The sequence below is a fragment of the Rosa rugosa genome, chromosome 5 (genome assembly GCF_958449725.1).
Source record: "Rosa rugosa chromosome 5, drRosRugo1.1, whole genome shotgun sequence".
Lineage (NCBI taxonomy): Eukaryota > Viridiplantae > Streptophyta > Magnoliopsida > Rosales > Rosaceae > Rosa > Rosa rugosa.
Window position 1 is genome coordinate 53923193 of NC_084824.1, and position 14203 is coordinate 53937395.

At 40.2% G+C, this 14203-nt stretch overlaps 1 protein-coding gene and 1 pseudogene across 1 annotated transcript; both read left to right on the forward strand.

Annotated features, from left to right (window-relative positions):
* The first annotated feature begins 812 nt into the window (after nucleotides 1-812).
* On the forward strand, nucleotides 813-4926 carry LOC133711904 (calcium-transporting ATPase 12, plasma membrane-type-like; annotated as a pseudogene).
* Nucleotides 4927-7376: 2450 nt separating this feature from the next.
* LOC133713174 (putative calcium-transporting ATPase 13, plasma membrane-type) lies at nucleotides 7377-11179 on the forward strand. The gene has a single exon (XM_062139286.1). It carries the CDS (start codon nucleotides 7909-7911, stop codon nucleotides 10999-11001), a length of 3093 nt encoding a protein of 1030 aa, XP_061995270.1. The 5' UTR covers nucleotides 7377-7908; the 3' UTR covers nucleotides 11002-11179.
* The last annotated feature ends 3024 nt before the right edge of the window (nucleotides 11180-14203 follow it).

Genomic DNA, 14203 nt, shown 5'->3' on the forward strand with positions numbered 1-14203 from the left:
TCAAAAAGCAAAACAAATAAAATTTCCATGCAGAAAAGAAATTTTTTAAATTAAATCATCTATGATATAGCAAATGAACTAACCAGCAAACTGTAATAATAAAAAAAAAACTAAACTAATGTTCACAGAATTGATCAATATCTATAATATCTATATAGAGAAATTATATGTTTCTTTGTTTAATATATGTGGGCCAAAATTGGCATCTCTATTAATCATTTAATTGAGACTACTGACTTTCATACACAAAGATTTTCACTTGAATGAAGTTTTAAAGTGTGACAAGAAATCCTCAAATGAAAGCAAAATCATAGATTCACAAATCCGTTTTCTACTCAAGCATTAACCGCTTTTGGGCTAAAATCCAATCTTGACATAGCATTGGTGGATGCTTGCGCCGATCCAATTTTTCTATAAGTTCAAAACACATTCGTATCAATCGATGATGCTGGTATCACAAAGCTACAAAAAGTCACTGACGGCACCAGCCCTCACTGGGCCTTAGGGACCCAGTGTTTGACCCTTTTGGCGGTTGGAATGGTGTCCCAATCAGGCAAAGAAAACAGATTCCTCACTAACGAGTAAATGTCGTGGGGGACTGGGGGCCAATGCCTGCAGTGAGCGTTATTAAAACGATTTCTTTTATACTCTTCAAGGACAAGTAATTTAGTTTCCTGGTCATTATGACGTCGAAGATTAAACTATTGATGATAATTTCGGTCACAAGGTAACAAGGAATCGTGGGGTATTCATACGGGAAATAAAGGACAGGAAATTACAAGGAAGGTAAGACTACTCATTTGCAAACGTGCATGGAAAATAAAGGACATGAAATTACAAGGAAGGTAAGACTACTCATTTGCAAACGACCATCGATCGATTCATAGTTCATACGGGAAATACAGGACAGGAAACTACAACGAGGGTAAGACTACTCATTTTCAACGAGCATCGATCGCTTTACTCAAAAACACAAAAGACGTCGCTGACTAGTTGGTCACTTGGTCCAGCTTATAAATACCATGGGCTATGAGATCAAGGAAACAACAGCTTATCCAATATTCTGCATTCTAGTGTTGCATTCTAAAAACTTTACAATAATCCTAGAAACGTTTTCTCAAGTTTTACGTGGTGAGCATCGTTTTCTCTTCCAATAATCCAGTACGTAATTTGCTACTTGCACAAAGCATGTCCAAAGCTACCAGCCTGCATGTAAAATTTGGGAGCATTGAGTTGCTGCTTGATGTTCCCAGCAGTAGTGAAGGAGAAAAATCTCAACTAGCTTCGGTGCCAGCCATTAACGGCTTCAAAGCTGATCAAAAAAAGCCTCACTCAGCTAGTGAAGGAGAAAAATCTCAACCAGCTTCTGAAGCTGGGAGGGGTTGAAGAAGTGGCATCAGCTCTCAAAACTGACGCAGTGCACGGAATTAATGGTGATGATGTCGACATCGCCTCCAGGCATGAAGCATTTGGTTCCAACACATACAAGAAACCGCCAACGCAAGGATTCCTCCATTTTGTGTGGGAAGCCTTCAAAGACCTCACGATCCTAATCCTCTTGGAATGTGCTGCGCTTTCACTTGGTTTCAGCATCAAAGAGCATGGATTGAAAGAAGGTTGGATTGATGGTGGAAGCATTTGTCTCGCGGTCATTCTGGTCATTTCTGTTTCAGCCATAAGCAACTACAGACAGAGCAGACAGTTTGACAAGCAGTTTCGTCAGCAACAATCTCCAGATTGAGGCTGTGAGAAATGGAAGGCGCCAACTGATTTCAATATTCGAAATTGTGGTCGGTGACGTCATCTGCTTGAAAATTGGAGATCAAGTTCCAGCAGATGGATTGCTTTTAGATGGCCACTCTTTATCAGTAGATGAATCAAGCATGACAGGGGAGAGTGACCATGTTGAGATAAGGGTCACGGAGAATCCTTTCTTGTTCTATGGGACTAAAATCGCTAATGGTTATGGTCGCATGCTTGTCACGTCAGTTGGGATGAACACGAACTGGGGTGAAATGATGAGCCAAATCAGCCAAGACACCAGTGAAAAGACACCTCTGCAAGCACGTGTAGACAAGCTATCATCGTCGATGGGTAAAGGTGGTTTGGCAGTTGCTTTCTTTGTTCTTGTAGTCATGTTGGTCCAGTACTTCACAGGGAATACAGAGGATGAGAATGGAAACAAAGAATACAGTGGCAGCAAGACAAAATCTGATGGCATAATAAACGCCGTCTTTGGGATTGTAGCAGCTGCAGTTACAATTGTTGAGGTGGCAATTCCAGAAGGTCTACCATTAGCTGTGACTATCACTTTTGCTTATTCCATGAAGAGAATGATGGTTGATAATGCAATGGTCCGGAAGCTCTCTGCTTGTGAGACCATGAGATCTGCTACAACAATTTGTACCGACAAAACAGGTACTCTGACCATAAACCAGATGAAGGTAACCAAGTTTTGGTTGGGGAAAGAATCTGTGGAAGAAGAAGCTTATTCATCTATTTCTCCTTACGTTCTCAACTTGATCCAAGAAGGGGTTTCTCTCAACACAACTGTACAGGCCTAGCTTGGATTCCAAAATTGAGACCTCTGGCAGTCCAACTGAAAAGGCTATTCTTTCGTGGGCAGTACATGGGTCGAATACGGATATGGAGAAAGTGGTGAAGAGTTGTAGCATTCTCCACGTCGAAGCCTTTAATTCGAAAAAGAAACAAAGCGGAGTTCTGGTGAAGAGAAAGGCAGATAACTCAATCCATGTACACTGGAAAGGAGCAGCAGAGATGATACTAGCAATTAATGTGCAAAAGTTACTACAACGCCACTGGAGTTGTTAAGGATATGGATGAGAATGAAAAAAGGAACTTTGAGCATATTATTCAAGGTATGGCAGCTAGCAGTCTCAGATGCATAGCATTTGCACATAAACAAGTTCCAGCAGAGGAGCAACTAAATGCAGACCAGAAAGTTTTGCTAAACGAAGATGGATTGACCCTATTGGGACTTGTGGACCTTAAAGATCCATGTCGTCCAGGTGTGAGAAAAGCAGTTGAAGATTGCCAATATGCAGGGGTGAACGTCAAAATCGAAAACCCAAAACCACAAAAACCATGCAACCAAGCAATAAACCACAAAACCCAGAAGAAAAACACGAATTAAAACACATAAAAGCCAGGTACTTCAGATCAACACCCAATTACCTAGATTCCTCTTCTTCTTCTTCTCGTCTCCCTCTTCTCCTTCTCTCTCCGATCAGTCTCGCGATGTGAATTTCCCTCTTCTCCTTTCTGTGCATGTGTCTCGCAGAAGACCTCTCACATCCCTTTTCTGCTTTCTGTAATCTCGCTGAAGACCTCCTCCTCTCGTAAAAGACCCAGAAGTAGGCCTGGGCATTTTAGCCCGAAAGCCCTGAAAACCCAGACCGAATCGATCCGGACCTTTAGGTCCGGGCCGGCTTTGAGGAAAAAAATACACAAAAAAAAAAAAAAAACCCGGACCATTTGTGTTTAAACGGTCCGGTCCCGGGCCCTGATATTGATAAGCCTGAAAGCCCGAAGAAAAGCTCGACAAATATAACCCTACATTCCTTAGTATACTGTCTTAACTAAGACCCTTGACTTCAGTCAACATTCAAAAAATCACAGCCTTCTTCTGCAACCCCGACCCTTTCCCAAAATCGCAGCCTTAATCTGGCATAGTGCCATCTGCACCCTTCGTTTCAGAAACCCAGCATTCGCGATTTCGATTCCTAACAGTTCGAACCCAGCAATCGATTCCTAGAATTTCCTAGCATTCGCGATTTCGAGAACTGAGTTTTCCCAATTTCCAGAAACCCAGCAATCTCTAGCATCTACAGCCTTCGAGTTCTTCGATTCCTGACCTTCTTCGATTACTAACTCAATTCCTTAGCCCTCAATCGATTCATAGCTTACCCGATTTCGAATTCGAACAAGTACCTAGTTTTCTTGATTTCCAGAAACCCTGCAATCCCTAGCCTTCAATCCCTTCTGGCCTTCTTGGATTACTAACTCAGTAACTCGAAACCCAATCCCTTTAGTTTTCCATTTCGAAGCCTCTCTTCATCACTTCAGGTCTTTGGCAATGGAACCCGAAGCAGCTGGTGGTGGCAAGTTGGTGGTGGCTTCCAACCTGTCTGAGGGCTTCTAAGTGGCCTTCTAAGGTATTCTACTTTATGTGTGTTATCTACTCCCATTGTAAATCCTCAGTTTTTGTGTTAGTGAAGCATTGAATGAGCATCCTTTATTTTGCAGGACTTGGCAACTCTAGTTCCAAATCTTGAATCACCTGGTGTTGATCTTCTTTATGTAAGTTGTTTACAAACACTTGCTGCACCTCTGTGATTTAATAGTGGGTTCTACACGTGTCCCTGGTCAGTTTCACTAAGTTAGTAAGTTGTTTGTTGTGGTATATTGAGAGTTCTTGAGTTCTCCTTGTTCCTGAGATGTCCTAAGCTTTGAGTAAAATTTGACATTCAATTTTAAAAAACAAGAAAGAAAGTTTTTTGTGCTTAGATGGAGGCTAGAAGTAGTTTTATTGGTGATTCCTGCTGTCCATGTTACATTTGCATATGGTTAGTTTCTTCTGCTAACTTGTGGACTTCATGCACAAGTCTTAGGATCCGTGCCTATCATATTTGTATTCAAATCTCATTTTGATTTTACTTGAGTTATGGTTTCAACAAAATGAGTTTTTCTTCTTCCTAAACGATGGAATGTACTGATATTTATATTTACTTTTGGTTGTTTCTATGTTTTTCTTGTTTCTGAGCTTTTGTTTTGAGCTTTTGCTCTGTCACTTTCATGTGGGCATCTATTTGACAATTTGTTATTGTTGTATTTGCCCTTTTGTTTAATAAGTCTGCATAATGATGTGAGATGGTTGACTAATAATGTGATCTGTATCCGTGCCTATTGGACTAATAATGTGATCTGCATAATGTGAAATGGTTGTAGGATGAACATGGTTTGCTGGACACCATTTGATGGCAGCAGCTGAAGTTTTGGAAGCAAATTAATTTGGTTTCAAACATTATTGTTTACTTGGTCAGAAATAATTTATTTGCCTATTTGGTTTGGAACTTCATTTGGTCTGTAATTTGATTATTACTTCAGTTCTTCAGTTGGTTTTATTTAAACTTTGAACTTTTGAAGTTGGAAACTTACTTCTTCAGTTCTTCATTCATACGTTTGAATTTAAACTTTGAAACTTCATTTGTTAATTTGTACTTTGTGACTTTGAAGTAGCTATGAAGCTTGGATGTTATTCTCTTCATTTTGTATCTTAGTTTGTGACACTGATTTGTATGATGTTATTCTCTTCTTTTAGACCCAGAAAATTTGAAACCTTGATGAAATTGTGGGGAAAATGAAGAATGTCAAAATTGGACTTTTGGGCCCTAAAACCCGGCAGGATCGGCCCGTTCATTTACGGTCCGGGCCTTCACGGTCCCTATACCTGGAAAACTTTATTTGAGCCCGGCCAGAATAAAACGGGCTTGGTCCCGGGCCTAGCAAAATGACATGTGGTCCCGGCCCGTGCCCAGGCCTACCCAGAAGACATCTCTCCCGGTCTCTCTTATCACCCTCAGAATGTTGAATGGCAGTGTCGTAATTAAGAAACAAAAAGGGGTAAAAAAAAAAAATCAATATGGCATGTTACTGTTCATAGAGAGCGATAGATATCACTAAAAGCTTGAAATAGAAGGAAGCAACAAAGTTCCCAGTTAGAATACCTTCTGAAGCTGACGAAGAGCTCATTTTCCCATTCATCTTCTTCAATCAGCAAAGCTAAGCACACTGCAAAAATATCAATACACATCGTTTAGGAAAATTTAGAGAAAGAAAAAGCCAAAGAACCAAAATATCCAATCACCAAAACATAAACCCAAATCCAATCCTTCACCGAAAAATTTTAATCCGCAAAGCTGAGAAGGATCCAAATCTACACAAATACCAGAAATCCATAGCAAAAGACCTTTCTTGGCCAATAGAACACCTTGGTGTCCACGATGAAGCCTCCAATGGCAAACTCCACCCTAGCGATGGACACTGAAAGCCCAATTCCCAATCAATCAATCAATCCAGAAAAAAAAAAAAAAAAATAGATGGGTGATTTGCAGTGAAATTAAGCTTTGGGGAGTGAGGGTTTCGATCGCTTATTTTGAAGGGAAGGCCTGTTCTTCTCTCCTTTCTTCCCCTGTTTACTTCGCTCTATCTCTCTCCGTGTCGAGCAAATAACCAAAACCCAAAAGATGAGGCCCTCCTCGCTCTCTCTTTCTGTCTCTGTCGATAGAGCGTAGGTGAAGGCTCAGCAAACATACAGGTGGCAGGGGATAAGAGTGTTACAGACGAATGGCAACTTGTAAATAAGAGTAGTTTACACCGTACTTTATCGACCAACTATTCTATTGCCGGCGCGCTATACCTTTCAGGTGGAAGTTGTTGAAGACTTGTTAAAGAATTGGACAAGTAATTCATCCATCCATGTCCAGTCCTGTAAGTTATGATCGATAAAGCATGTACGTAACAGTCATGAAGTTTCTTTCATGTATCTTCCTTTCTTTATTTTTTTCCTTCTGGTCCAGAGAGATGATTTCATTATCATGACCGGATAGTGGATGGTACAACCTCGAGTCTTAGAGTCGGACAACCAATGCGCGGCCAGGTTGTAAAACGTGAAGGAGGAAACAAAGTCATAATCCAAACTTTGAAAAACTAGGTGAGCTTCCTGAACGTACGTACCAATGAGTGGGTAGCCCTAGCTTGCTTGGGTTTTTCCAACATTGTTAAGGTAAAGCTCCGGTATGAAATTACCATGCTATTTATTTCGTTGCCTTGTGTTGTATGCTAGAATGTTCATGAGTCACAACTTGACTTTTTCTGTCAAAACTTATTGACCACTTCATTATGATTCTTGTTTGCTAAGAATCTGAATTAATTAAGTAATGTTAATCTTTTGAAGAAATTAAATAGTAATATTCTCCAAAGGGATTTGGATTAGACCAAATTAAAATCAATTTGTTAACATCTTTATCTTTTGTAGCATATACATACGAAAACTCTAACCCAAGTCTCTTAATATTCCAAGATTAAAGTTTGTCCTGTTGGTTTTGTAAGCAAAAAATGAAAAATGAAAAATAAAAATAAAAATAAAAATTCTCACGTAAGGATTTCATCCGAATATGAATGAGTGGGAAAAGATCTTAGTCAAATATCAGTTTTCATTTGATTTATTTGGGCAAATGTCAATTTATTGTGCCTTGGACCATTTTGGGTCAATTTTGTTTATAATTTTTGTTCTACTACAAATAAAAATAAAAATAATAAATAAAATAAAAGAAGAACTAAATTTGTAGAAATCTTCTGATCGAAGTCGATCGCTCAAACAGATTAAGATGTACATTCATCGATCACACATTCTTTCTTGGTCGTTAATTAAGAAATATACTCAGTCGGTATTTAAAATAACCGGCGAACGCGTTTTCATCTATTCCTTGCATGAATAAAATTCCTATTTCGGCAACCGACTACAGTGAGAAACCAGCACAGAACACAATTACAAATCATTTGTGATTACTTCTCTTCCTTCATCTTCTTTATTGCCTATCTTTCCTGGAAAATGCTGCAGACGCGCAGAGAAGTTTTCATTCCAAGTAAAGTAGTAAACATTTACTTTCTATAAGTAGGGCTTTAGCATGCAAGGTGATGTACGTACAAACATTAGCTTTGCGATTTTATTGCATTCTTCCAATACTACGTGCGAGATATCCTTTTGCACACTTGAGCATTCTCAACTCAATTGTTACACAACCCATCTTCGACTTGTCAATAGTTCTTTGCTGGCAATCGATTTGATCCGAATAGTTTCTTTAATACACCTTGCAGTTAAAGAGCATGAGTAGGTCAACCTTCAGTACCCTGCATGAAAAAGTGGGAAGCAATATTGGGTTGATTCTTGATGTTCCGAGAAGTAGTCTCGGCATGAGCAAAAGAAAATGGCATTCTGCTTTCATTACCATCTATTGCTCTAGAGCCTTCCTCTCTTTACGACCTTCTACTCTTCACAAACATACCAACTCCACATTCATATCTCGCACACTCTCTTACTCCATTGTTAGAGTCGAGCCAGCCTTGGTCCCAGCCATTAATGGATTCAAAGCAGATCAAAAAAGCCTCACTGAGCTTGTGAAGGAGAAAAATCTCAAAGAGCTCTTGGAGCTTGGAGGGGTTGAAGAAGTAGCATCAGCTCTCAAAACTGATGCAGTGCATGGAATCAATGGTGATGATACTGAAGACACTGCGCGCAGACATCAAGCATTTGGTTCCAACACATACAAGAAACCGCCAACGCAAGGATTCCTTCATTTTGTGTGGGAAGCCTTCAAAGACATCACAATTCTCATTCTTTTAGGCTGTGCTGCACTCTCTCTTGGTTTTGGTATCAAAGAGCATGGGTTAAAAGAAGGTTGGATTGATGGTGGAAGCATTTGTCTTGCGGTCATTCTGGTCATTTCTGTTTCAGCCATTAGCAACTACAGACAGAGCAGACAATTTGACAAATTGTCCAAGGTCAGTAGCAATCTCCAAATTGAGGCCGTGAGAAATGGGAGGCGCCAACAGATTTCAATATTTGAAATTGTGGTTGGTGATGTCATCTGCTTGAATATTGGAGATCAAGTACCAGCAGATGGATTGCTTCTAGATGGCCATTCTCTATCAGTAGATGAATCAAGCATGACAGGGGAGAGCGACCATGTTGAGGTAACTGTCACTGAGAATCCTTTCTTGTTCTCTGGGACTAAAATCGCTGATGGTTATGGCCGGATGCTTGTCACATCAGTAGGGATGAACACGAACTGGGGTGAAATGATGAGCCAAATCAGCCAAGACAACAATGAAAAGACACCTCTGCAAGCACGTTTAGACAAGCTAACTTCGTCCATAGGTAAAGTTGGTCTGGCAGTTGCTTTCTTTGTTCTTGTAGTCATGTTGGTCCGATACTTCACAGGGAATACAGAGGATGAGAATGGAAACAAAGAGTACAATGGCAGCAAGACAAAATCTGATGACATAATAAATGCCGTCATTGGGATTGTAGCAGCTGCCGTTACAATTGTTGTGGTGGCAATTCCAGAAGGTCTACCATTAGCTGTGACTCTCACTCTTGCTTATTCCATGAAGAGAATGATGGTCGATAACGCAATGGTGCGGAAGCTCTCTGCTTGTGAGACCATGGGATCTGCTACAACAATTTGTACCGACAAAACAGGTACTCTGACCATGAACCAGATGAAGGTGACTAAGTTTTGGTTGGGGAAAGAATCTGTGGAAGAAGAAACTTATTCATCTATTTCTCCTTATGTTCTCGACTTGATCCAAGAAGGGGTTGCTCTCAATACAACTGGTAGTGTGTACAGGCCTAGCTTGGATTCCGAAGTTGAGATCTCTGGCAGTCCAACTGAAAAAGCCATTCTTTCATGGGCGGTACATGGGTCAAAGATGGATATGGAGAAAGTGGTGGAGACTTGTAGCATTCTCCACGTCGAAGCCTTTAATTCGAAGAACAAACAAAGTGGAGTTCTGGTGAAGAGAAAGGCAGATAACTCCAGCCATGTACACTGGAAAGGAGCAGCAGAGATGATACTAGCAATGTGCACAAGTTACTACAATGCATCTGGACTTGTTAAGGATATGGATGAGAATGAAAAAAGGAAGTTTGAGCATATTATTCAAGGTATGGCAGCTAGTAGCCTCAGATGCATAGCGTTTGCACATAAACAAGTTCCAGCAGAAGAGCGACTAAATGCAGACCAGAAATTTGTGTTAAAGGAAGATGGATTAACCCTTTTGGGACTTGTGGGTCTTAAGGATCCATGCCGTCCAGGTGTGAAGAAAGCAGTTGAAGAATGTCAATATGCAGGGGTGAACGTCAAAATGATTACTGGCGACAATGTTTTCACCGCAAAAGCCATAGCTACTGAATGTGGGATACTCGGGGCTAGTCAGGATATGTTCGGAGCAGTGATTGAAGGTGTGGAATTCCGCAACTACACGCCAGAAGAGAGACTGGAGAAAGTTGACAAAATTTGTGTGATGGCAAGGTCTTCTCCTTTTGATAAGCTTCTAATGGTGCAATGCTTGAAACAGAAAGGTCATGTAGTTGCAGTTACCGGGGACGGCACCAATGATGCACCGGCACTGAAAGAAGCTGATATAGGACTTTCTATGGGGATTCAAGGAACAGAAGTTGCCAAGGAAAGCTCGGATATTGTGATCATGGATGATAACTTTGCTTCAGTTGCTACAGTTTTGATGTGGGGAAGATGCGTGTACAATAATATCCAGAAGTTCATCCAATTCCAGCTCACTGTCAATGTTGCAGCTCTTGTGATCAACTTTGTAGCAGCAGTTTCAGCAGGTCAAGTCCCATTAACAGCAGTTCAGTTATTGTGGGTGAACTTGATCATGGACACACTTGGAGCTCTTGCTCTAGCCACCGAAAAACCAACAAGAGAACTTATGGAGAAGCCACCAGTGGGAAGAACAGCGCCTCTCATCACAAACATCATGTGGAGGAACCTCTTGCCTCAAGCACTGTACCAGATAACTGTTCTCTTGATCTTGCAATTCAGAGGCAAAGCAATCTTCGGTGTCAGTGATAAGGTAAAGGACACATTGATCTTCAACACTTTTGTGCTTTGCCAGATCTTTAATGAGTTCAATGCAAGAAAGCTAGAGAAGAAGAATGTCTTCAAGGGAATACACACCAACAAGTTGTTTATGGGGATCATTGCGGTGACAATTGTTCTTCAGGTTGTGATGGTGGAGGTTCTCAAGAAATTTGCAGATACAGAGAGGTTGAATTGGGGACAATGGGGTGTATGCATTGGGATTGCAGTCATCTCTTGGCCAATTGGTTGGCTAATCAAGTGTATACCTGTTCCAGAGAAACCCATATTCAGCTATCTGAAGATGAAGAAAAAATAAGCATTCTGTTTGAAATAAACTGGCCGGATAACCATCATGCAGTGTTGGATAGTTTTTGTCTTAACAGATGATATTATTTTCATTCTTTTATTAAATAATTTCTTATTAATTTTTTAGTATTAATAGACAACCACCATTTGTATTGTAGAACAATGTAATGTAAACTTATATGGTACATGTAAGTTGTTCAGTAGTTTGTTAATATATTGAATATCTCTAAGCAATGGGAATTTGATTAGATGTACTAAAAGAAAACAGAGACCAAAACATAGTAAACTATAGTTTATTAATGACCATGACTGCTTTAACAACCTTTTATTAGATAAACAAATTACACTTTGGTAGCTGATTGAAAGAGATGTTATTTTGAACTCAAATGCAATAATATGACTGTAAATCATAGCAACATATGATTGTACTGAAAATAAAAACTATATAGGCAAACGAAATTGGATCAATTAACCAATCAGACAACTTATAGTTTGAGCAGTATACCTGCTGAAACGGCTGCAACTATGTTGATGGCAATAGCAGCAACATTTATTTTGGCAGGAACATTTGGATGAACTTAAGGATGTCATTATACACACTTCTTCCGCACCTCTATTTGGCAACATTCAATACCATCGCCAGTCACTACTTCAACTATGTAGTCAACCCTTCCCGATCAAGCATTGCAGCATTAGAAGCTTGTCAAATGTAGAGGGTACTCCCATTTCACATTTTTCCAACCTTCTCCATTTTCTTTTGTGGTGTTTCCAAAATTGCAGGCATTCTTTCACTCTTGTACCAAGTGTTCCCTAAGAGCCTGGAATGTCCCACATTTGGAGCCTAACGGGTTTGAGTTTAAACATTGTTGCCAGTGATCATGTCTTCAAACTTCTTTCTTCTTTTTTTTGGATATAATCAAACTTCTTTCTTCCCTCCTGTTTCATCTTTACATGACTGCTATACCTTGAATAATCTGCTCAAGTTTCAATATCATTGTCATCCAGATCTTTACCAAGCCTAGCAGCATTACTGTAACTCGTGAACATTACAAGTATCATCTCTGCAGTTACTTTTAAATGAACTTGTCTGCCTTCCTCTTCATTATAATTCCACATCATTTCTCCTTCAAATAGGCCTAACATGGAGAATGCTGTAATTCTTCACCATTTTCTCAGTGGGATTGCTGAGATTTCAATTTCTGATGAATCCAAGATAGACCTTGTATAGACTACCACTTGCGCCTATTTCATTGGTATAGTTGTTGTGGTTGAGCCCATAGTCTGACGGCAGATTGTTGCCATCAGCCCCCATTTCTCTCATGGAAAAAACAAGAGTAAGAGTCACAACCGATATCTCTCTTGTGGAACTTCAGGCTTTACTACCACAGCAAATTAACTGCTACAACCCAACCAGGGGGTGTACCATGTCATCACCATTGTCTTGCTGAAATTATGCTCGTTATTTCCTTTCCCATCTTTTGTATTTCCAGCAATTATGTTTAGTATCCAACAAACTAACAAGACCTTGAGAACTAGAAAGCATCTCTGAAACCTGCATCAACCTATCCATGAGACTAGTTTGTTGAGGACATGAAATGAGGTTCACTGGTATCACAATTGGTTTCCACCGGCCAATGTAGCATGCATCCTAAAATATGCATCAGCAATTTTAGACACAGAAAAGCAAGAACAAATTCCGGCTATTGTCAGTCACTTCTGTCATGCTTCATGCATGAACTAGTAACGAAATGAAGCATGGCATCATCACCAACTACAATTTCAAATAACATGGTTTATTCCGTATCAGCTGGAATTTCTTTCTGCAGTCTCCAAGGAAATGACATCACCAACTAGAATTTGGAGTATCGAAATCTCTCACAGCTTTAATGTGGACATTAACATGGTTACCTTGTTTGAATACTGAGAGGATAATACTGCAAGGTTTTTGAAGGTTTTCCCACACAAAATGGAAGAACCCTTGTGTGGGTGGTTATTTTTTGTATTTGTGTTGACACATTTCATCAAACACCTAATGGGCATCACCATTAATTGCTAGCTCTGCACCAATCCTCAGAGCTAATGCTCACTTCTTCAGCCCTCCTCCCAACTCCTGAAACTGATGTGGACTTTTGCGGCATTGGGCTCGCTCTTGGTTTCTCAAAGATGAAGATGTACTTTTCGGGGCATGGGAAGCTTAAGTTTACGAAGAACAGGATCACGGAGGTTCTTGAAAGCATCATGCCTCTTGCACAAGAGGAGCATCGATCGAAATACTGTTGCCAAAATATTCAATTAGCTTACTGCAATGCCTAAAGACGCTAATTTTATCCATGTGGATATATATGATGTTACTGAGCCTAAGCCTAAGCCTGCAACCAGGTCAGTCATGGAGAATGAGTTGGAGAAAGTGAGACTTGATAGATCATGCGGTATTTGCATGGACGTATTTGAGAAAGGTGTTATAGCTATTCGCTTGCCCTGCTTACACATTTTTCATGGAAATTGCATTTTCCGGTGGCTGGAGACTGATCATAAGTGTCCTTTGTGCCGAAATCCAATGCCTCACGATAATGCAGATCAGTTTTCCTATGAACCCGACGACACTAATCCTTCGGTGAACGTATACCAGCATTCTTATTATACTGAAATTGAGTCAAAAAGATGCACTCCAGCACCATCATCCATGCTTCACATCCGATTCAATCTCTACAAGTCAAACCAAGATGGTTTATTGCGGGAGGACCGTGAAGTTTCACGCACATCTATTGATGCTGGACAAATCTACCTCGAAACGGAGCCACAATCACTAATAATTCCTAGTCGTTGGGAGCTGCAGCCAACTACCCAAGTGCTTAGAAGCATGAGTGTTCCGCGGCATGAGCAGCCACCCATTGTTGCCAAAACATTTGAGACGGTTGCCAGCAACAATGCTGATGGTGGTGGCGGTTGTTAGAATATGTGGACTTAACATCATCTGAATCACGTTGAGATAAAACCAATTGATTTGATCCTATGTAAATAACAAGAAGTACATGAATATAACTCTAATTCTGGTTATCTATTGAGGTGTATATCTCTCAATAGAAGTAAGAAACTCATTAGTAATCAACCTGTATTACATTAAGTATTTGTGATAGATTCTAAGTCTCCTATCTAGATAAACATGAAGCAATGTTGGACTCCTTATGGGATGAGTCCAACTCGTGGGTTTG

Coding starts and splice junctions, on each gene's coding strand:
- LOC133713174 (XM_062139286.1), top strand. CDS start 7,909: ATGAGTAGGTCAACCTTCAGTACCCTGCATGAAAAAGTGGGAAGCAAT.